The sequence below is a fragment of the Littorina saxatilis genome, linkage group LG8, assembly GCF_037325665.1.
Source record: "Littorina saxatilis isolate snail1 linkage group LG8, US_GU_Lsax_2.0, whole genome shotgun sequence".
Taxonomy (NCBI): Eukaryota; Metazoa; Mollusca; class Gastropoda; order Littorinimorpha; family Littorinidae; genus Littorina; species Littorina saxatilis.
This window is the reverse complement of record NC_090252.1, coordinates 2,878,927-2,903,820: the sequence shown is the minus strand read 5'-3', so window position 1 is coordinate 2,903,820 and position 24,894 is coordinate 2,878,927. Positions and strand designations below refer to the sequence as shown.

Below are 24,894 nucleotides of genomic sequence, written 5' to 3'. Positions count from 1 at the left end.
GGTAGAAACACTTTCGTCATGTCGATGGTAGAAACACTTTCGTCATGTCGATGGTAGAAACACTTTCGTCATGTCGATGGTAGAAACACTTTCGTCATGTCGATGGTAGAAACACTTTCGTGCTTCAATGTTTTTCTCAACATGCTATCTGCAGCCGGCAACTTTTACCTCCAAGACTCAATTGCATCAAATCGAAGTAATTAACGGAGCGTAACATTTACGACAATTGATACAGTGTCACACTGTCACGGTCCATACAATTGATACAGCGTCACACCGCCACGGTCCATATAATTGATACAGTGTCACACTGTCACGGTCCATACAATTGATACAGTGTCACACTGTCACGGTCCATACAATTGATACAGCGTCACACCGTCACGGTCCATACAATTGATACAGTGTCACACTGTCACGGTCCATACAATTGATACAGTGTCACACTGTCACGGTCCATACAATTGATACAGTGTCACACTGTCACGGTCCATACAATTGATACAGTGTCACACTGTCACGGTCCATACAATTGATACAGCGTCACACTGTCACGGTCCATACAATTGATACAGTGTCACATCGTCACGGTCCATTCCTACAATCCCTGCGCCAGAGACTGTTGCTGTTTCCACCCGGACCTGGGAGTCAGCAGAAACGGAGACGGCGCATGCGCAGCAGGCAGGAAACCGCCACCACGAGCCAGAACATCAGGGGACATGAAGCCAGAAACTGGCGTTGAAGTTTTCCCACCGAACAGCGCGTAGCCCGGAAGTGACGCAGCCATGTCTTTCATCACACACGCCATCATGGTCGGTGATGACGTGTACTGCATCGTAGCCGGCGATGACGTCTTTTGCATGACGGGAGAGCTTCCGGCCGCCATCATCCAAGGGCGATGACCGTAAAACGGCGCGAAAGGGGAGGCGACTGAGGAGGAAGAAAGGGGCATGCCGGGATACACGTCGGGCGGAGAGTTCCTGTTGTTGTTGCTGGAGGCTTTGGAGGGGTCGGTGATCTTGTTGATGCTGAAGTCGCTGGGAGATCGTTTGCTGGGCTTGGCGGGGTCCCTGGGGTCCCTGTGGGCGTGTTTGGGTCCGGTCTTGCCTGGAGGACAGGGGGACTGTTGAGGGTCAAAGCAGCGCGAGCACGTGCCGTCCGTCATCTTGTGGTCCTTGTCTGAGAACAGCACGCCGCACTGGCTGCACGACGTCGCCTGGTCCACTGCAACATTCATCAAAACATTAAAAACAAAAACAATTATGATGACTTCTGCTGAAGTATGAAACATTAACACAACAAACAGCAATAAAACAACAACAAACAGCAACAAAACAACAACAACAAACAGCAACAAAACAACAACAACAAACAGCAACAAAACAACAACAACAAACAGCAACAAAACAACAACAAACAGCAACAAAACAACAACAACAAACAGCAACAAAACAACAACAACAAACAGCAACAAAACAACAACAACAAACAGCAACAAAACAACAACAAACAGCAACAAAACAACAACAACAAACAGCAACAAAACAACAACAACAAACAGCAACAAAACAACAACAACAAACAGCAACAAAACAACAACAACAAACAGCAATAAAACAACAACAACAAACACAACAAACAGCAACAAAACAACAACAACAAACAAATAGGCAAAGAGAAGGAATGCAGCAAGGGCCGAGTCAAGCTATATACAATTACCAAGAATAACTGACACAATTAAAGTGTTGTTCACTGGATGTATTCAAAAGCCGTGCAATGTGTTCTTTAACAAAACACCAAATGCATTTCAAAACTTATCTTATTTAAACATTAGAAAGTTAGAGATAATCGCCACCTCTCCCCAAACCAAAGCGACAAAAGTCAATCCAACAAATATGTGACACGTACCTTCGTGTGTCTTGAGATGTGTCTTGAGGTTGCACTGCAGAGCGAACCGCTTGCCGCACTGGGTGCACTCGTGAGGTTTGTCACCTGGAGACACACACATGTCATTGTTAAAACACACACATGTCATTGTTAACACACACATGTCATTGTTAACACACACATGTCATTGTTAACACACACATGTCATTGTTAACACACACATGTCATTGTTAACACACACATGTCATTGTTTACACACACATGTCATTGTTAACACACACATGTCATTGTTAACACACACATGTCATTGTTAACACACACATGTCATTGTTTACACACACATGTCATTGTTTACACACACATTATTATTATTATTATTATTGTGATCATTTGTCATTGTTAACACACGGATTGTGACAATGGTCAATATTGATCAAGTTCACACATAACAGTGAATGCAGTGACCTAAAAATAAATTAAAAAGCCTAAGCGTTCACACATCATGAAGTTTGCACTTCGTCCGTATGTATCCATCTCCATTTGAAGTCGACGGATTGTCTTGACAGGAGGAAAAGGAGGACACAGACAGTTTGATTCACTATGCCAACAGCGTATTCTTTCTCTTCTGCGCGTCCATCCTCCGTCTGTACAAAAAGTAATACAATGTTGGCGCGGGAACTAAAACAACATGTGTACCTGAATGCAGCAGGTGATGGTTTTAGAGGTTGGTGTGTTTCCTGAAACCCCTGCTACACGCGTGGCAGCAGTACGTCCAGGACACCCCCCCCCTTCCTCGGCCCAACCCGCCCACCACCCTGACTGTGAGAACAAAGTGCCTACCTGTGTGCAGCAAGAGATGGTTGTTGAGGTTGGTGTGCTTGCTGAAGCCCCTGTTACAGACGTGACACCTGTAGGGCCAGGACCCGCTGTGGACGTACATGTGACTCTTGAGGTCGCCCGGCGTGGGGAACGACTTGGCGCACAGCGTGCACTTGTGGGGCTTCTCCTGAAACACATGGACAATGTTCATCTTGAGGGACTTGGCGCACAGCGTGCACTTGTGGGGCTTCTCCTGAAACACATGGACAATGTTCATCTTGAGAGGAAGGACTTGGCGCACAGCGTGCACTTGTGGGGCTTCTCCTGAAACACATGGACAATGGTCATCTTGAGAGGAACGACTTGGCGCACAGCGTGCACTTGTGGGGCTTCTCCTGAAACACATGGACAATGTTCATCTTGAGAGGAAGAAAAAATAGTCTTGTGACGATGGTCATCTTGAGAGGAAGAAAAATAGTCTTGTGACGATGGTCAAATCGAAGAACAGAGAGTGAGAGTATTTACAGCCGTCCAAGACGACCACAGACTTGTAGAGATCGGCGCAGTAAAGCCTCCTGGACAAAGAAACAAGACGACCACAGACTTGTAGAGTTCGGCGCGGTAAAGCCTCCTGGACAAAGAAACAAGACGACCACAGACTTGTAGAGTTCGGCGCGGTAAAGCCTCCTGGACAAAGAAACAAGACGACCACAGACTTGTAGAGTTCGGCGCGGTAAAGCCTCCTGGACAAAGAAACAAGACGACCACAGACTTGTAGAGTTCGGCGCGGTAAAGCCTCCTGGACAAAGATACAAGACGACCACAGACTTGTAGAGTTCGGCGCGGTAAAGCCTCCTGGACAAAGATACAAGACGACCACAGACTTGTAGAGATCGGCGCAGTAAAGCCTCCTGGACAAAGATACAAGAAGACCACAGACTTGAAGAGATCGGCGCAGTAAAGCCTCCTGGACAAAGAAACAAAACGACCACAGACTTGAAGAGATCGGCGCAGTAAAGCCTCCTGGACAAAGAAACAAGACGACCACAGACTTGTAGAGATCGGCGCAGAAAAGCCTCCTGGACAAAGCAACAAGACAACCACAGACTTGTAGAGTTCGGCGCAGTAAAGCCTCCTGAACAAAGAAACAAGACGACCACAGACTTGTAGAGATCGGCGCAGTAAAGCCTCCTGGACAAAGAAACAAGACGACCACAGACTTGTAGAGTTCGGCGCAGTAAAGCCTCCTGGACAAAGAAACCAGCTAGTTAAAGATGCAGAGAGTTGGTATGATCAAAGGCACGTTTGATTATGTTTAGATTAACAACTGAGCGTTTTGTGTGATACTAATTCCATATCGATACAGCCATCTCAAGGCTGTCAATTTGGCGCATACTTTATCAAGTGGGTTTTATGACAAGCTTGTCATCCAGCTCGAGGAATGTGCGTGTGCATACGAGATGATGTCTTTGATCTGTGACAGGAAACCATTAGGTGCCAAACACTACATCTTGACTGATGCATTAGGTGCCAAACACGACATCTTGACTGATGCAATAGGTGCCAAACACTACATCTTGACTGATGCATTAGGTGCCAAACACTACATCTTGACTGATGCATTAGGTGCCAAACACGACATCTTGACTGATGCAGCAAGTTGACTTGCAGAGTGTGCTGTGTACCTACCTTGTTGTGGGTCATGCGGTGGTAGTAGAGGTTGGACGACGCGGTGAACCGCTTCCCACAGATGGGACACTGGTGTGGCTTCTCTCCGGAGTGTATTCTGCGGTGAGTGTTGAGAGACGATGACGTGGAAAACGCCTTCCCGCAAACATCACATGCATGGGGTTTTTCGCCTGGAACAGAAACACAAATGTAACTTTTATTCTGGGTGTGGAATTACCATTTCATTATGCATATGACTATAAATAATGGACTCTCAACAAATTCTGATTGAAGAAACAATGACTAACTGAGAACAGACAGGCAGACAGACAGAGAGAAAGACAAGACAAGAACAAGCAAACAAACAAACAAACAAACAAACAAACAAACAAGCAAACAAACAAACAAACAAACAAGCAAACAAACAAACAAACAAACCAAACCCACCTGTGTGTGTACGAATGTGTCTCTTGAGCAAGGACGGTCTGTCGAATTTCTTGGGGCACGTGTCACACGGCCACCATGTTCGCTCACGTGACCTGCGCACCGGGGCGACATCTAGCGGCAGGGACGGAGTGGATTCAGGGGCGAGGACTCTCGGAGAAGTCACTTGACATGGCATAGTCTCTGGTAGCTGTGGACATAAGTCATGTGTTAGACAGTGTGTGTCTATTTACAATTTATGGTTGAAAATATAATGCTGGCAAATACTGAAGACTGAAGTTCAAGCCACAAAAAAAAAATCCTATCATACACTTGACTCAGCCAGGCTGATGAGTCTGAGTATAGGTCCAAGTGGAGGATGCTCTACCATGTAGACCCTGGACATCTGTGGTGTCTTCTGAACAATTATGTCGTGTCATGTAGACCCTGGACACAGCTGTGGTGTCTTCTGAACAATTGTCTCGTGTCATGCAGACCCTGGACACAGCTGTGGTGTCTTCTGAACAATTGTCTCGTGTCATGTAGACCCTGGACACAGCTGTGGTGTCTTCTGAACAATTGTCTCGTGTCATGCAGACCCTGGACATCTGTGGTGTCTTCTGAACAATTATGTCGTGTCATGTAGAAACCTGGCCTGATGTGTGTTAATTGACATCATCTTTCACACAGTAAGAAAGGTAGCTTTAGGGCCTTTTATATTGCAATGAATATTCTCTTCTTATAAGTATGCAATGTATAATGTTTTCTTGTAATATGCAATGAATACCGTTTTCTCCTTATTAGTTAGTTATATGCAATGTATAATGTTTTTTTTGTGATATGCAATGAATACAGTTTTCTCCTCATTGTGTAAACAAAACACTTACATCTGACGGCGTGACGCGGAGATCGGTGGGCGACGAGAGTTCGCTTTCCGTGGAGTGGTGAAAGTCTTTTTTGTCGTCGCTCTCATCGGAATGTTCAGAGTTACCCCCGTCGCTGTCTGGTCGGTTGTTGCCCCTGTCGTCTGAGTACTCGCCTGAGTTGTCCCCCTTGCTATCGGAGAAAAATCCCACGTCTGTTTCTGCTGAGTCGTTGCCTTCAAGGATTGATTCTGAAACAAGTATAGGAAAACATTGGTTAGGAATAGGACTCTAGGAGGGATAGGAAGGAATAGGACTCTAGGAGGGATAGGAAGAACATGTAGGTGACCAACAATAAAGAGAAAGAGAAAGATGATATGACAAGAGACATAAGTACACTCACCCACAGCTCGCTACGTACAGATAGAAAGCAGTTGGGCGGACAGACTGACGCACAGACCGACACACGAACAGGCAAACAAACAGAGACAGGAAGACAAATAGCTATTGTATAGGGCTCGGCAAACAGGCACACATGCCATCGCATTCCAACAACCATTCGAACAATCTCTCTCTCTGTTTGTCCTTCTCTCTCCATAGCTCTCAGACAACACACACACACACACACACACACACACACACACACACACACACACACACACACACACACACACACACACACACACACACACACACACACACACACACACTTGGACTACTCATTTTTCATTTGCGCTCACCTTCCTTGATTGTCACCATCATCTCCGTCTCATCTGTCTTTTGCGCTTCCATCCTTTGGTCTGCAAAACAATCTTCTGCTTTCTTCTCCATTCTGTCATCGTCGTCATCTTCGTGCGAAAACATCTCCGTTTCCTCAACACCTACATCGATGCTATCATCTTCCTCTACTTTGCTCTCTGTTTCAAAATCCTGCGGGAATGTGTTAGCCCTGGCGGTAACTTCCAAAGTGTTCGAGGAAGGCACCTTCGCTGGAGATGACGGCATTATGTTTGATGACGTCACTTTCTCTGCAGATGACGGCATAATGTTCGACGATGTCACTTTCTCTGGAGATGACGTCATAGCATTGGTGTGGAACAGGACGACAAGCTCGTCGTTGGGTTTGACGTGTTTGATGACCTGGTAGAACACTTCACCTTTGAACTTTGACCCGATGACGTTGACATCGTCCGGATTGCTGGACACTTTGACAAAACGGACCCAGTTACAGTGACGCACATCCTGCCCGTCGACATCCTGAATGACGTCATAGCAACCAAACTCACGTCTGACCTGAAAGTGAAAGAACAACAGATTCAATTGTGATGTCCAAGAATTTAGAAAGAAAGGGATGAAGAGAGAGAGAGAGAGAGAGAGAGAGAGAGAGAGAGAGAGAGAGAGACAGAGAGACAGAGAGACAGAGAGAGACAGAGAGAGAGAGAGAGTTAGAGAGAGAAAGAGAGAGAGAGAGATAGAGAGAGAGAGAGAGAGAAACAGAGACATAGAGATTACACAACGTCATCGAGTGAGGGACCGTCCCCCACAAGATGACGTTTGTGTAATTTGTGTATACAATGATAAATTGATTGTATACAATGATCAATCTCTATACCTTCCTGTCACTGGAAGCAGCAACACTTGAAAGCATAAGTTCCCTTGACAAACGTCATTTATGATTGGCGTCATCTATGAATGACGTCACTGTCTAGACAAGACAAGTGCCGGTATCGGCAAACCTTGTCGCGGCAAAGGCGTGCCTTGATACCATTGAGATCATAGGAGATGCACAGCAGTGCCAGGGGCGTCACACGCTATGAAAAAGTGGTGGGGCTATCAATTTTAATTAGGAAATACGATAGCACAATCTCGTGAAAAAGCAGCAGACACACCAAATCGGAACTTTCTGTCTCTATTGCAAAAGAAGAGCGTTATCGAGTTCTTTCCCTTTGAGGCTCTCTCTCTCTCTCTCTCTCTCTCTCTCTCTCTCTCTCTCTCTCTCTCTCTCTCTCTCTCTCTCTCTCTCTCTCTCTCTCTCTCTCTCTCTCTCTCTCTCTCTCTCTTTTTTGTCTTTTTTTTTTTAGGGGGGGAAAAGTGGTGGGGCTCTAGCCCCATGGCCCCACCTGGATAAGACGCCCCTGAGTGCCGATACCAGGTTTCTTTAGCTTCACTTTAAAATGATATCAGAACGATAGTTATTCACTTGAAAGTGAACACAGGAGAGTTGTATACAGAGAGAGACAGACACACACAGACACAGACAGACCGTGTCTGTGAATACAATACAAGGCGAAAACACGAGGGAAACAAAAACAGTACCGATTAGTAAGAGATGAAAACCATCATAAAGTCTCTGCTTAACCCCCCCCCCCCCCCAACGCACGACACCCACCACCAACTGTCAAGACCTGAACAGGTAGTCATTTTCCGCCTGAGAACAGGGCACAACTGGGCCCGTATGCTTATGGGGGAAGTTCGCGACAACTCCCGAAGTTTTGAGTGACATCGGAAGTACTTGCCTCACTTTCGTATGCATGGGCCGGAAAAAGGGTTTACCTCGAAGCAAAGCGAGGAAGTAACTCAGGGTATTTTGCGACTACTTCTAAAGTTTTGAGTGACATCGGAAGTACATCCTCACTTTCGCATGCATGGGTCGAAAAAAGAGTTTACTTTGGAAGCTAACGAGGAAGTAAATGAGGGTAAATGTACTACAGCCAGACCCAGTAGTAAACACGCTACTTCCACAGTTTCTCAGTGCAAAAAGGCAGGGCTTTTCTTCAGTTTTTCATGTCAAACCGAGCTGACGCTCCCAAAGAGAGAAAATAGAGGGAAAAGTCGTATCTTCTGCATGCATTTCGTGCAAATTTCCCTGAATACAAACCTGAGTTGCCAGCTTTGACTTTTGTTTGTTCTGGGTCATTGGCCACCACTCTTTCATTCCCGCTTATACGAGGGAGTTACTGTGTTTCTATGAAAATGGACGTCGTTGTGTAAATGTGTGAGTGTGTGTGTGTGTGTGTGTGTGTGTGTGTGTTTGTGTGCGTGCGTGCGTGTGTTTGTGTGCGTGTGCGTGTGTGTGTGTGTGCGTGTGTGTGCGTGTGTGTGTGTGTGTGTGTTCGAGTGTTGAAGTGTAAGTTTCTGCTATTTTTTTTGTCATTGCTTTATCTGTGTGTGTGTGTGTGTGTGTGTGTGTGTGTGTGTGTGTGTGTGTGTGTGTGTGTGTGTGTGTATTTGTGCGAGTGCCTGTCTGCCTGTGTGTGCGTGCGTGCGGGTATAATTGTGCGTCTGTTCCTTCATACGTTTGTTTGCGTGTTCGCGCGTGCCGTGTGTGTGTGTGTGTGTGTGTGTGTGTGTGTGTTTGTGTGTGTGTGTGTTTGTGTGTGTGTGTTTGTGTGTGTGTGTTTGTGTGTGTGTGTGTTTGTGTGTGTGTGTGTGTGTGTGTGTGTATGTGTTTTCGATGTTATGTGTGTGTTCGACGGTGTGTGTGTGTTCGACGGTGTGTGTGTGTTCGACGGTGTGTGTGTGTGTGTGTGTGTGTGTGTGTGTGTGTGTTTTCGATGTTATGTGTGTGTTCGACGGTGTGTGTGTGTTCGACGGTGTGTGTGTGTTCGACGGTGTGTGTGTGTGTGTGTGTGTGTGTGTGTGTGTGTGTGTGTGTGTGTGTACCCACTCCCCACACTATGATGAGCTGACTATATTTGCGCCTTGATATTTTATTCATGTTCTTACGTTTTATGCTGTTTATTGTGATTCACCACACCCGAGTTTATCGTAATTGAGATAATAAAGTGTTCTATGTCTATGTATTATGTCTAATACACATGCACACACGCACGTAGGCTACAAAAATCCAATCTTGACTTTGAACTTTATATAAACATACATCCTCTTCACAATTAACGAGGACAAACGTAATTTACAAACACCTAAGTACAACAAATTTTCTGTTTTAAAAATTCGGACACACATTTTCTCATATAATATGAAATTCGCTGAACTTATCTTCTTTTCACTACACCTTATATCTTGATTCCCAAAAAATGGAGTTCTGCCTTTTTAAATTTACCATGTAACCATGTAACACAAATATTCGCTCTGACCAAACTATTTTTGTCCAGCAGTTTTACTGATACACAATCATTAAAAAAAGCACAACAAAAAGAGTTTTAAGTTAACCGACTTCGCTACCACATAAACAACCTTTTTTTATTGTCCCCAACATTCTGGTCAACGAAATCATTATTATAGACAGTCATTCTATTTAAGGACAATCATCACAGCTTTCGTTCAACCAGTTAAAAACAACAATTATAGTAAAAGCTACAGCGCGATCAACGTTTGCCCATTTACGAACTCGCGATGAGATTTGTTTCTTCTGGTCACCAAGCCTACCGTTTACAAACGCATGCGCACTAATTGGGATTCCCCCAATTTTCTCGACCTTGACCTCAGAACTCTCGAAGCCACTACTTCGGCGTTCAATTTAGCTCGTGCATACCGAGTAGCTGGCAACTTTGCTTTCGAAGTTCCCACTTCCAATGTCAAGGGCCTCTCGCTTGACATAATTATAGGACGATATCGCATCTCAAGGGTCCTTTCCCATCCAAAAGAAACCTCCAGCGCATACTACAATTGCAGGACATTCCGTTTTTAAAGGCAGCTCATTGGGAAATGATCTCAGACACAATATCGAAGACGTGAAATGCGTCAATCGAGCAACTGTCGTAACTTGGCTACAATGAGACGGTCTCCTACCTTGCACCATAGACACGGACTGTGACATTCTTGTTTAATTTAGGTGAAATGCTTAAAACAGAGTGACTCAAAAGCGACAGTTCGATCAGTTACTGACCGAAAAAAACGTGCTCGAGTCATTCGGCGAAGGTGGCGAGCTTTCAAACCAGCACGACTGAATAACTCAGAATGCCTTTTTTCATCATGCCTCTATTCTACACGAGTAACATAGTGCAGTGGTAACGGTTCCGGACTCTCGTTCATTCGCTCCGGGTTCAAGTTCCGCCGGGACCTATATATTTTTTTTATTAATCTTTTCCTTTTTAAGCCTCCGCAATTGCATTCCGGCTGCAAAATCATATCATGTCTTGTCTTTCAACTGTACGCGCGTGTGTATATGTGTGTCACTACGGTGTGTGTGTGTGTGTGTATGTGTGTGTGTGTGTGTGTGTGTGTGTGTGTGTGTATGTGTGTGTAGGGGTGTGTGTGTGTGTGTGTGACGTGTCACTTGTGTCATCATAGTTTCAGTGTGTGTATGAGTGTAGATTGAGAGAGAATGAGAGAAAGTGAGAGAGAGTGAGTGTGTGGTTATTTGTTTGTGACTGTGTGCGTGCGTGTATGGGTGCGTGTGTGTGTGTATATGTGTGCGCGCGAGCGCGCGCGCGTGTGTGTGTGCAGTGTGTGGTGTGTGTGTGTGTTTATGTGTGCCGTCAGTGTCACTTGTGTCATAGTGTCAGTATGTGCATGAGTGTACGTTTGTCTGTGTGTGCGTGTGTCGTAAGAGAGAGAGAGAGAGAGAGAGAGAGAGAGAGAGAGAGAGAGAGAGAGAGAGAGAGAGAGAGAGAGAGAGAGAGAGAGAGAGAGAGAGCGACACTTCTTTGGCAATTTTGGACCAGACAGCGTCTTTATGTTTAACAGTTAGACTGTTCTGAAATTTGGACAGAATAACCGTTCTTTCGTAAAACACTTCTGTCAAGAGTACAGCAATTTCACCATCTGAAAAAGGTGCAGAACGCCCCTCCGTGTCTACTTTCTTTTTGAGCGGCACACGTGCCTTGCCATTTTCGTTGACTGCCATGTTGATAGAAACGTGTGCATGCGTATTAGTAGGGATTTCCCCGACCTTGACCTTAATACTCTCGCTGTCACTACTTTGGCGTTCAAGTCAGTTCATGCATTGTGAACAGTTAGAAAGTTGACTTCGGGAGTTCCCACTTCGAAAAGAGGCCTCTACTTCCAGTGTTTCTTACTTCTAGTTCATGCATACGGGCCCAGAATGCAACAACACCTGCACAAAAAACTGCGAGCCGTGCCCTCCCCCATGTGTCCCTGTGGAGACGCAGAGCAGGATGCAGCCCACATCCTGCAGGACTGCAGGAATCTCCAGCCCCTGAGGAGAGAGATCTGGACCAGGCCGGTGCCCCTTCATGAGAAGCTGCATGGACCTGTGGAGGCTCTTCATAAGACCACCAGCTTCATTACCAGAGCTGGTCTCCAAGTTTAGCATTGGCGAACGACAAGAAGAAGAAGTAACTATTCATCGGAATACTGTTTCTACCCCCCCCCCCCCCCCCCACACCTACCCCAGCCACACCCACACACCCCCTAAACAAGTTAATACATCTAACAACATGAAGTGCCAGGTGTGTCTTCTTTCCAGTCCCGCCCTCCGAAACACGTGACGTGTGTTCCCTGCACGCGGGTCAAGTCTAGTTACATGTACTGCACGTGGGTCAAGTTTAGTTACATGTACTGCACGCGGGTCAAGTTTAGTTACATGTACTGCACGTGGGTCAAGTTTAGTTACATGTACTGCACGTGGGTCAAGTTTAGTGACATGTACTGCACGTGGGTCAAGTTTAGTTACATGTACTGCACGTGGGTCAAGTTTAGTTACATGTACTGCACGTGGGTCAAGTCTAGTTACATGTACTGCACGTGGGTCAAGTTTAGTTACATGTACTGCACGTGGGTCAAGTTTAGTTACATGTACTGCACGTGGGTCAAGTTTAGTTACATGTACTGCACGTGGGTCAAGTTTAGTTACATGTACTGCACGTGGGTCAAGTTTAGTTACATGTACTGCACGCGGGTCAAGTTTAGTTACATGTACTGCACGTGGGTCAAGTTTAGTGACATGTACTGCACGTGGGTCAAGTTTAGTGACATGTACTGCACGAGGGTCAAGTTTAGTTACATGTACTGCACGTGGGTCAAGTTTAGTTACATGTACTGCACGAGGGTCAAGTTTAGTTACATGTACTGCACGTGGGTCAAGTTTAGTGACATGTACTGCACGTGGGTCAAGTTTAGTTACATGTACTGCACGTGGGTCAAGTTTAGTTACATGTACTGCACGTGGGTCAAGTTTAGTTACATGTACTGCACGTGGGTCAAGTTTAGTGACATGTACTGCACGTGGGTCAAGTTTAGTTACATGTACTGCACGCGGGTCAAGTTTAGTTACATGTACTGAACGTGGGTCAAGTTTAGTGACATGTACTGCACGTGGGTCAAGTTTAGTGACATGTACTGCACGTGGGTCAAGTTTAGTGACATGTACTGCACGCGGGTCAAGTTTAGTGACATGTACTGCACGTGGGTCAAGTTTAGTTACATGTACTGCACGCGGGTCAAGTTTAGTTACATGTACTGCACGCGGGTCAAGTTTAGTGACATGTACTGCACGTGGGTCAAGTTTAGTGACATGTACTGCACGTGGGTCAAGTTTAGTTACATGTACTGCACGTGGGTCAAGTTTAGTGACATGTACTGCACGCGGGTCAAGTTTAGTGACATGTACTGCACGCGGGTCAAGTTTAGTTACATGTACTGAACGTGGGTCAAGTTTAGTGACATGTACTGCACGTGGGTCAAGTTTAGTTACATGTACTGCACGTGGGTCAAGTTTAGTTACATGTACTGCACGTGGGTCAAGTTTAGTTACATGTACTGCACGTGGGTCAAGTTTAGTTACATGTACTGCACGTGGGTCAAGTTTAGTTACATGTACTGCACGCGGGTCAAGTTTAGTTACATGTACTGCACGTGGGTCAAGTTTAGTTACATGTACTGCACGCGGGTCAAGTTTAGTTACATGTACTGCACGTGGGTCAAGTTTAGTTACATGTACTGCACGCGGGTCAAGTTTAGTTACATGTACTGCACGTGGGTCAAGTTTAGTTACATGTACTGCACGCGGGTCAAGTTTAGTTACATGTACTGCACGAGGGTCAAGTTTAGTGACATGTACTGCACGTGGGTCAAGTTTAGTTACATGTACTGCACGCGGGTCAAGTTTAGTTACATGTACTGCACGTGGGTCAAGTTTAGTTACATGTACTGCACGCGGGTCAAGTTTAGTTACATGTACTGCACGTGGGTCAAGTTTAGTTACATGTACTGCACGTGGGTCAAGTTTAGTTACATGTACTGCACGTGGGTCAAGTTTAGTTACATGTACTGCACGCGGGTCAAGTTTAGTGACATGTACTGCACGCGGGTCAAGTTTAGTGACATGTACTGCACGTGGGTCAAGTTTAGTGACATGTACTGCACGTGGGTCAAGTTTAGTGACATGTACTGCACGTGGGTCAAGTTTAGTGACATGTACTGCACGAGGGTCAAGTTTAGTTACATGTACTGCACGTGGGTCAAGTTTAGTTACATGTACTGCACGCGGGTCAAGTTTAGTGACATGTACTGCACGCGGGTCAAGTTTAGTTACATGTACTGCACGTGGGTCAAGTTTAGTTACATGTACTGAACGTGGGTCAAGTTTAGTTACATGTACTGCACGTGGGTCAAGTTTAGTTATGTACTGCACGTGGGTCAAGTTTAGTTACATGTACTGCACGTGGGTCAAGTTTAGTTACATGTACTGCACGTGGGTCAAGTTTAGTTACATGTACTGCACGTTGGTCAAGTTTAGTTACATGTACTGCACGTGGGTCAAGTTTAGTTACATGTACTGCACGTGGGTCAAGTTTAGTTACATGTACTGAACGTGGGTCAAGTTTAGTGACATGTACTGCACGTGGGTCAAGTTTAGTGACATGTACTGCACGTGGGTCAAGTTTAGTGACATGTACTGCACGTGGGTCAAGTTTAGTGACATGTACTGCACGTGGGTCAAGTTAAGTTACATGTACTGCACGTGGTTCAAGTTTAGTTACATGTACTGCACGCGGGTCAAGTTTAGTGACATACATGTACTGCACGTGGGTCAAGTTTAGTGACATACATGTACTGCACGCGGGTCAAGTTTAGTGACATGTACTGCACGTGGGTCAAGTTTAGTTACATGTACTGCACGTGGGTCAAGTTTAGTGACATGTACTGCACGCGGGTCAAGTTTAGTTACATGTACTGCACGTGGGTCAAGTTTAGTTACATGTACTGCACGCGGGTCAAGTTTAGTTACATGTACTGCACGTGGGTCAAGTTTAGTTACATGCACTGCACGCGGGTCAAGTTTAGTTACATGTACTGCACGTGGGTCAAGTTTAGTTACATGTACTGCACGAGGGTCAAGTTTAGTTACATGTACTGCACGCGGGTCAAGTTTAGTTACATGTACTGCACGTGGGTCAAGTTTAGTTACATGTACTGCACGTGGGTCAAGTTTAGTTACATGTACTGCACGCGGATCAAGTTTAGTTACATGTACTGCACGCGGGTCAAGTTAAGTTACATGTACTGCACGTGGGTCAAGTTAAGTTACATGTACTGCACGTGGGTCAAGTTTAGTTACATGTACTGCACGCGGGTCAAGTTTAGTGACATGTACTGCACGCGGGTCAAGTTTAGTGACATGTACTGCACGTGGGTCAAGTTTAGTTACATGTACTGCACGTGGGTCAAGTTTAGTTACATGTACTGCACGTGGGTCAAGTTTAGTTACATGTACTGCACGAGGGTCAAGTTTAGTTACATGTACTGCACGCGGGTCAAGTTTAGTGACATGTACTGCACGTGGGTCAAGTTTAGTGACATGTACTGCACGTGGGTCAAGTTTAGTGACATGTACTGCACGAGGGTCAAGTTTAGTTACATGTACTGCACGTGGGTCAAGTTTAGTGACATGTACTGCACGCGGGTCAAGTTTAGTGACATGTACTGCACGCGGGTCAAGTTTAGTTACATGTACTGCACGTGGGTCAAGTTTAGTTACATGTACTGCACGTGGGTCAAGTTTAGTTACATGTACTGCACGTGGGTCAAGTTTAGTTACATGTACTGCACGTGGGTCAAGTTTAGTTATGTACTGCACGTGGGTCAAGTCTAGTTACATGTACTGCACGTGGGTCAAGTTTAGTTACATGTACTGCACGTGGGTCAAGTTTAGTTACATGTACTGCACGTGGGTCAAGTTTAGTTACATGTACTGCACGTGGGTCAAGTTTAGTTACATGTACTGCACGTGGGTCAAGTTTAGTTATGTACTGCACGTGGGTCAAGTTTAGTTACATGTACTGCACGTGGGTCAAGTTTAGTTACATGTACTGCACGTGGGTCAAGTTTAGTGACATGTACTGCACGAGGGTCAAGTTTAGTGACATGTACTGCACGTGGGTCAAGTTTAGTTACATGTACTGCACGTGGGTCAAGTTTAGTGACATGTACTGCACGTGGGTCAAGTTTAGTGACATGTACTGCACGTGGGTCAAGTTTAGTGACATGTACTGCACGTGGGTCAAGTTTAGTGACATGTACTGCACGTGGGTCAAGTTTAGTTACATGTACTGCACGAGGGTCAAGTTTAGTTACATGTACTGCACGTGGGTCAAGTTTAGTGACATGTACTGCACGTGGGTCAAGTTTAGTTACATGTACTGCACGTGGGTCAAGTTTAGTGACATGTACTGCACGAGGGTCAAGTTTAGTTACATGTACTGCACGTGGGTCAAGTTTAGTTACATGTACTGCACGTGGGTCAAGTTTAGTGACATGTACTGCACGTGGGTCAAGTTTAGTGACATGTACTGCACGTGGGTCAAGTTTAGTGACATGTACTGCACGTGGGTCAAGTTTAGTGACATGTACTGCACGCGGGTCAAGTTTAGTGACATGTACTGCACGCGACAAGCAGGGGCACTGACAAGCGCAGTCTCCTTGACATGATTTCAGCTTTGCGTTTTCTTTTCAACATCGGGAAAAGAAATCGAGACATGCAGAACATCATCTCCCCTCTCCCGCCCGCCTCCCTCCCTCCCCCGTTTGCCCTCATCCCCCTCCCCTCCCACCCCCCCTCCCTCCCCCGTCTGCCCCTCACCCCCCCCTCCCTCTTACTCCCTATTTCCACGCTGGCACCTGAGACACGTTGATTTACACGTAGCTGCCTGCAATCAACGTGGAAGGGGCCTGAAAGGTTCGAGTCCCTGCAGAATACTTCCACAAGTAATCTGATCGCCATGTTGCCTTGCCCCCAACAGATCAGACATGTTACTACTCTTCGGGGAATGCACACCCTTGCAAGCTTCCCTTCGCTCCCACAAACTCGACATTTTGATACATTGGGGAATGCAGACATCTCGCTAGCTTCCCTTTAGTGCTGAGATGTTGCAGTCACTTTGGCGTATCGTAGCGTATCGTTGCGGCGTAGCGTAGTACGCCGTATGGAACCCATGGTCATCGTTACGCTCTGATGAATTTGATGGCCACGGTATTGTGGTCACGACACAGTATCACGCTTATTGTAACCCCAAGACTTCTGTCGATACGCTCGGTTGGCGGTTCTCGTGTCGGGTGTTCGTTCTAACGAGAAGAACATGCACTTGACAAGACTGAGCGCTGTAAAAGTTACTCGCGTGTGCATGTTTATGACGTAGTGCAGGGCGCATGGTTTGAAGAGAAATATTTGAAGGTGTAAGTACATATATGTATTGCTGCACTACCCAAACCCGTCTATACAATGCATAGTGTTTACTGTGTCAAGATACTCAACAAATGTATATACACCACGAGCAGAGTGGACGAAATAACATTGTCTTTGTGAACTATTCAGCATTGAAAATCATAGATTAGTTATTTATCTATTTATCATGTATCTATTTATTTATTTATCTATTTATTTGTGTATTTATCTAATAATATATTTATTTATCTGTTTGATGACATATTGTGTACCTGTTTATTTATGTCAGTATAAAAACAAGCCGAACAGAACACAGAACACAAGATGGATTCCGCATTATGAGCTGTTATCTTATCTACATATTAGTCTACATGATTATTCCCCCTTGCTACACATGACACGCGGTCCCACGTGGCATCGTGTTGCCTCCCTTTGGCCCGTGGATTACTTCCCTTTACCTTGACGTCATACCTGCAGCGCGTGCGTGACTGCGCAAGCTTCGTGCTCTATTACGTCACCGATCATGTTCACCAGGCTGAGAGCTCGCGACGGGGGTGACGTTCACATGATACAAGAAAAGCGCAATGGTGGTCAGAGTATTGCACAATACGCGCTCTTCTGGCAGAATGGAGAGAAAGCCTTGAGACGACGAAGAGAAAAGCACGGTGACATAACAAAGCCAGACCAAACAGAGCTATCCTAGCTGCTGGCAGGAAGAGCAAAATGCCAGCGAATTAGCGGATTGTCGTGTGTGAGGAGCTCTGGGAATGGGATGAAAGTTGTCGAGTCCCACAAGTTGGGAGAAATCCCTTTGTCTATTCCCATCGGACACAAGAAAGGTTAGACATCGCCACGTGTTAGTGTATCTAATGTTTATCAGAGATTGCTAGCGCTGTGAAGTGACTCCAGTAAATACACTCAGTCCAGTAAATACACTCAGTCCAGTGAATACACTCAGTCCAGTAAATACACTCCGGTGAATACACGTGTAAGCTTGTTCTGGCTTTGGTGCCTCGTCAAGTTGTGATAGAGAGAAGGATTACTTGTTCTGGCTTTGGTGCCTCGTCAAGTTGTGATAGAGAGAAGGATTACTTGTTCTGGCTTTGGTGCCTCGTCAAGTTGTGATAGAGAGAAGGATTACTTGTTCTGGCTTTGGTGCCTCGTCAAGTTGTGATAGAGAGAAGGATTACTTGTTCTGGCTTTGGTGCCTCGTCAAGTTGTGATAGAGAGAAGGATTACTTGTTGTGGCTTTGGTGCCTCGTCAAGTTGTGATAGAGAGAAGGATTACTTGTTGTGGCTTTGGTGCCTCGTCAAGTTGTGATAGAGAGAAGGATTACTTGTTCTGGCTTTGGTGCCTCGTCAAGTTGTGATAGAGAGAAGGATTACTTGTTCTGGCTTTGGTGCCTCGTCAAGTTGTGATAGAGAGAAGACATTACTTGTTCTGGCTTTGGTGCCTCGTCAAGTTGTGATAGAGAGAAGACATTACTTGTTCTGGCTTTGGTGCCTCGTCAAGTTGTGATAGAGAGAAGACATTACTTGTTCTGGCTTTGGTGCCTCGTCAAGTTGTGATAGAGAGAAGGATTACTTGTTCTGGCTTTGGTGCCTCGTCAAGTTGTGATAGAGAGAAGGATTACTTGTTCTGGCTTTGGTGCCTCGTCAAGTTGTGATAGAGAGAAGGATTACTTGTTCTGGCTTTGGTGCCTCGTCAAGTTGTGATAGAGAGAAGGATTACTTGCTTGCTTAGTGGCCGTTGGGTCGCAAAGATAACACCACTGTCAGGAAAAGATAATAGATGTGTCATCAGGATCGATTGGTTTAAACATAAGTTTATTTTAACAAAAGTTACAATCATGACATGTATACAAAGTTCACAGAAACAGCAACAAGCTAGAAGCTTATAGTGGTGTTCCTGCATGACAGTACAACATAAGGCGGTAACGGCTGAAAAATTTGTCTCAATAAACCAAATCTATTAATAACGTAATGAACGTTGCATAATGATTATAAAGAAAGACAGTAAAGGAAGGAAGGAGTGAAAGAAGATGAATAAAAGAAGAGGGATGGGTAGGAGATGTGCAGAAGTTAAAGTTGTTGTCCGGCTTGTAGAGCATTTATTCTGATTTACCCAAAGCGGCCTGAACGTTCAATGAACGAGTGTACGGTGGGAAAATGTTCCTGTTCAAATCTAAAGAATACTGTCTGTCTCCGTTTAAAAGGTGGGGGAGGTGAATTATGTGATTAGGGAGGGTATGTATAGTTTCTTGACGTGCTTCGCGATAATTTGGACAATCGAATATGATGTGTTGTACGGATTCGGACGGGAATCCGCAGTCACAAGATGCATCTGTAGCAACGTGACGTCTCACTAGATCGTTATTGAGATCACTTATATAACCTGAGCTTACAGTGAATTATTTGTGACATGCGATCTCCAGAATCGATTGATATGTAACACTATGTAACAAGTCTCAGGAGGACTGTCGCTGCAGGTAGCACGAATGTAGTTGTGATTTGACATCAGCCTTTTCATTTTGAGAAAAGAAACGGAAAAAAAAAGACAAAACGAAGAAAAAAAAGTCAAGTAGAGAACGAAGAAACAAACCAAACTCTATATTGAGGCTGTCTACAGCAGTCATTGCGCTATTTCAGATTACATTTTTGTTGAAAAAAATTGAACGGTGTTTTTATTCATTTATTGTGTTTGTTGTTTTTAAAGAAGCGTGCCGGAGACAGTCCAATAACCTTTGAAATAATCAGTAAAACTACTCAATATTTGTTTGAATTGTTTTTTTTTAATTCGACGTTATTAAAAACGCAAATATACAATTAAACTGACCACAGAAAAACTGTTCAACACAACCTTGATGGCGGCAAAGATCAGACGATCTGTAACGCCAAACCTGATGATAACTTTACAGCTTTCCGACCACTTATGACGAGCACAGGAAGCAACAGGCCAGGGTAGAGGAATGTGACAACTAGGTGTTGGCACTCTGTGACGTCACACGTCTGGGACTCTGACCAAAACACAGACTACCGGTCGGCTTTGCGGGTACGATCAAAAGGGTTGGAGGACGTCATTGTGATTTTAACACGTCGTTGTCAGCGTCTCTTGTCATTCCTGCACGTGGTCTACTCGTCCTTCCCCCCCCCCCCCACCCTCGTCTTGCCCCCACTCTAAAGTCTTATCCACACAAATAAAGTCCTCTCTCTGTCTGTCTCTCTCTGTCTGTCTCTCTCTGTCTGTCTGTCTGTCTCTCTCTCTCTCTCTCTCTCTCTCTCTCTCTCTCTCTCTCTCTCTCTCTCTCTGGTCTCATTACGGGGGAAGTGTCGCGACAACTGCGCTAAGACTGTTTTTGGACTTGTTTTGGGAATTTTTTAACAACGAAAAATTAGTATACAAACAAATGAGAGGAAAAAACCCTAAAAGATTTAAAACAAAAATAGAAGAAATAAATATAACGAATTCATAAGAAATAAAATATAACATTTACGTAAGCATATTACAAAGAAAGAAAAGCAATGCTTTTGTAAACAAAATCGCCACTAAAAGACATATAAACGGAAAAGAAGGAAGGAAAAATACAACGACATCGCAATGCCTCTAATCGGACTAGACTCGATCTAAGTGCACAAGAAAGGAATGATGCCACGACAAGCACAAGAAAGGAATGATGTCACGACAAGCACAAGAAAGGAATGATGCCACGACAAAGCATTAACCAGAAGACACACGTGTTTACCAGATGTCATCCAGCGCCGCCATGTTGAGAGGACCGCTCTGACGTCACTGCGTGGCATTACGAACCCTTGTCTTTTATGACCCCGCTCTCCAATCAAAGGGCAATCTTCGCCACGCGCTAAGAACACACTTCTCACACAGGTGACAAGTGCGCTCTGCCACTGATGTGCCGCCAGTCAACATGGTCTGTTAAAAACGTTTGTGTCTGTCATTTTACTTTAAAACCAGCTGATGTAATGCATTTGCATTAAAGATTTTTGCACATTTCAGATTTTCTTTCCTTTTGCTAATTCCTTTTGCGAGCCGCCGCCCCTCCCCCCCCCCCCCCCCCTACCTTCCGTACTTTTCACTTCTTTAGTAAGACAAACATATAAAGAGAAAGACAACTGACAACTCTTGCTCCCGCCTCTACCCTCATCCACCCACCTACCGCCGTGCCTTCAACCTATCAATCCCCTAGCGAATCACACTACGACATTAATCCCCAGTCATCATGAACAAGTTTGTAGGGCGAGGCGAGCGCTTGTCGATCAAGTGTATCGATGAAACCACGGCGCTGCTTGCCCGCCAAGATAGCACGATTAGAGACGACAGGACACACACCGCGCCAACAGAGATTACAGGCAGAACTCACACACAGCGCGATAGGTCGCACACAGCCCCGCCCCCTTCACTCGTTAGGCCCCGCCCCCTGGGGTGGGGTCTGTTTGAGGGAAAGACCAAACCTAGCTTTTCTGCTGAGTGGGGCTGGATTTGCCGACTTTATTTTTTCCTAACAGTTTTATTTTCCTCATTTCTGTTGTTGATGTGCTTTGTGTATACTATCAATATGAACACCTGAGACACATTTTCAAGCAAGAAAAATGGGAAAGTTATTACAGGAAGTCATCCCAAACTTGAAGCAAGCTTCACACAGCAACACGCAGACAATGTGTTTAGTATAAGATGAACAATTGAACTATCACATGTCACGTTGACTTCGTTTAATCAGTTGAGGCAGTGCTCTTGTTTTTTTACAATTAACTGAAAAACTATCCTTGAATCTTACTGTACCCAGCGAAAAACTTCCTCCTTACAATATTTCTGTCAAGATGTTCAGTATTATTAAATAATCAGTTGTGTAGAAAACTTGTAATGATTTCCTTGATATGCCATTGTTATTTCTAAATTCATACAACCAAAACATCGAAACACATAAACTAGCAAATAAACTTAGCTTGTTAATTGTGTAACATTGTTATAATCATAGCTATGCGGTATTGTTTTATTGTTGCATTTAACAAAAATATATAAATGTGACCTTTTTCCTCCACCTAAATATATTTTAGAGGGCTATCTGTTGCAAAAATTCTCGCTTGATTTAGGGATGTCACGATAACAATAAATGATTTGAATACAAATGGTTTCAACAAAACAAGCACACAATCAGCCACAAAGCTACACAACCAAGACTTGGGAGACATCGGTCCCAGGGAGAGGGCGAGGCGGGAGAATTAAGAAGGGGTGGTGGTGGGGGGAAGGATCTCCGGTAGCTCCCCAGAGCAAGACGTTGCTGTTGTCAGTTTCAGGTGTCACGATCACCAGGCGTGACGGCTTCATGTCAAAGGTCAACGTGACCCGGATTGTACACCTCTGACAGTCGCGAGCCGATCAAGCCAGGGAGGGGTGGTTGGGGGGTTACGGCTTTCAATGTTTGGTGGGGATTTACCAATACTCGCCCTCCCCCTCCTTCTTCCCGATTGCCCCTACCCCCCCCCCCCCCATATCTAGAAGGCTACCTTTAGCTCAACGTGACTCTTGGTGCGACTTTTACCAATTGCCCCTACCCCCCATATCTAGAAGGCTACCTTTAGCTCAACGTGACTCTTGGTGCGACTTTTACCAATTGCCCCTACCCCCCATATCTAGAAGGCTACCTTTAGCTCAACGTGACTCTTGGTGCGACTTTTACCCCTAGTAGTTTATAAGTTACAATGAAAACAAGTATTTTACTTATTTAGTGCAAACTTTTGCTACACAAAAACCAAGCCAGTGGAAGTGATTTGTGATTCAGTGCGCTAACTACGCAGGTACAACTTTGTGACGGACATGGACACACAGTTAGGATAAAAGAAAGACAGAAATGGAAAACTGTTCTACCCCCAAAGTAACCTGCCATCTTTATAATTATGCAAAACTGATCAAAAGAAAACATTCCAAATTATGCATTGCAAGAAAAAAAAAGTAAAAAACCCCAGAAATATCAAAAGAAAGAAAGAAGGAAATTAGAAAAATGAAGGAAAGAAAGAAAGACAAAAAGAAAGAGAAAGCGAAAAAAACAAAGTAAGAAAGATCCAGAAAAAAACAAAGTAAGAAAGATCCAGAAAAAAACAAAGAGCAAAACAGAAAGATGTATAAGAAAACGCAAACAGAAAAAACCCAGTTATACAAACATGCGAACAGGGACACACACGCATAAACAGTCAAACATGCGAACAGGGACACACACGCATAAACAGTCAAACATGCGAACAGGGACACACACGCATAAACAGTCAAACATGCGAACAGGGACACACACGCATAAACAGTCAAACATGCGAACAGGGACACACACGCATAAACAGTCAAACAAACAGACAGGCAGACAGGCAGAAACACAGACAGACACCACGAAACAAACAGACAGCCAAACAGACAGCATACAGTGGAGCCCGCCTTTAAAGTCCTGACATACAATCTGAGAAATCAGACTTCAGAAGAGGGGGAGTCGTAAAATGGAGACATTACACTTAGCGGCTTACAGGTGATAATCTCAACATTACACTTAGCGGCTTACAGGTGATAATCTCAACATTACACTTAGCGGCTTACAGGTGATAATCTCAACATTACACTTAGCGGCTTACAGGTGATAATCTCAACATTACACTTAGCGGCTTACAGGTGATAATCTCAACATTACACTTAGCGGCTTACAGGTGATAATCTCAACATTACACTTAGCGGCTTACAGGTGATAATCTCAACATTACACTTAGCGGCTTACAGGTGATAATCTCAACATTACACTTAGCGGCTTACAGGTGATAATCTCAACATTACACTTAGCGGCTTACAGGTGATAATCTCAACATTACACTTAGCGGCTTACAGGTGATAATCTCAACATTACACTTAGCGGCTTACATGTGATAATCTCAACATTACACTTAGCGGCTTACAGGTGATAATCTCAACATTACACTTAGCGGCTTACAGGTGATAATCTCAACATTACACTTAGCGGCTTACAGGTGATAATCTCAACAGAAAAGCCTACAAATGTGAGAAGGGGGGGGGGGGGGGTAGTACAAACAAATTCGGTTAAAGGGGGCGTTCCACTGCATACATACATATTGTACAGAAGATGAAGCAACATAATTGTGTACTCACATCATCGTCAGGCACCACAGAGAAGATCTCCAGCTTGTCCAGTCTCAGCTCGCCCTCACCGGGGTAGAGGAGGCAGCCGGGGTGGAGGTTGCGGTTGCTCCAGACAGCGGCAGACATCTCCAGCACGTGGCGGGGGTTGGGGTCAAGAGTCAGCACCAGGCTCAGGCTCTTCGGGATCAGCACACAGGCGTACATGGTGGCTGGTGGTAGGGGATGGGGGCACTCGTCTTGTGGTGGTGGTGGAGGTGGTGGTGGTGGGGGTGTCCGTATGTAGGTGGCGGGTACTAGCCCATCATTGGACAAATGTTCTGTGAAATCCTGTCGATGAAAAATAAAAATTAATATACAAATTAAATCAAAGCTAATTATAACGACCACTCAAGGGATAACAACAAATCGTTATTGACAGGGGGTCGCTATGGAAAGGTGAATTATATAGAAGAAAAACTCGTCTGGGATATCTGACACTAGTCGTTGTACATGTCTGTTGG

At 44.9% G+C, this 24,894-nt stretch overlaps 1 protein-coding gene across 1 annotated transcript; it reads right to left on the bottom strand.

Moving 5' to 3' along the window:
• Positions 1-541: 541 nt before the first annotated feature.
• Positions 542-24,598, bottom strand: LOC138974459 (uncharacterized). Its single transcript, XM_070347177.1, has 8 exons — positions 24,404-24,598; positions 6,401-6,953; positions 5,685-5,911; positions 4,822-5,008; positions 4,396-4,565; positions 2,728-2,893; positions 1,909-1,992; positions 542-1,224 (listed from the first exon to the last, which is right to left on the bottom strand). The coding sequence occupies exons 1-8, from the start codon at positions 24,596-24,598 to the stop codon at positions 599-601; spliced, it is 2,208 nt and encodes a 735-aa protein (XP_070203278.1). The 3' UTR covers positions 542-598.
• Between the last annotated feature and the right edge of the window lie 296 nt (positions 24,599-24,894).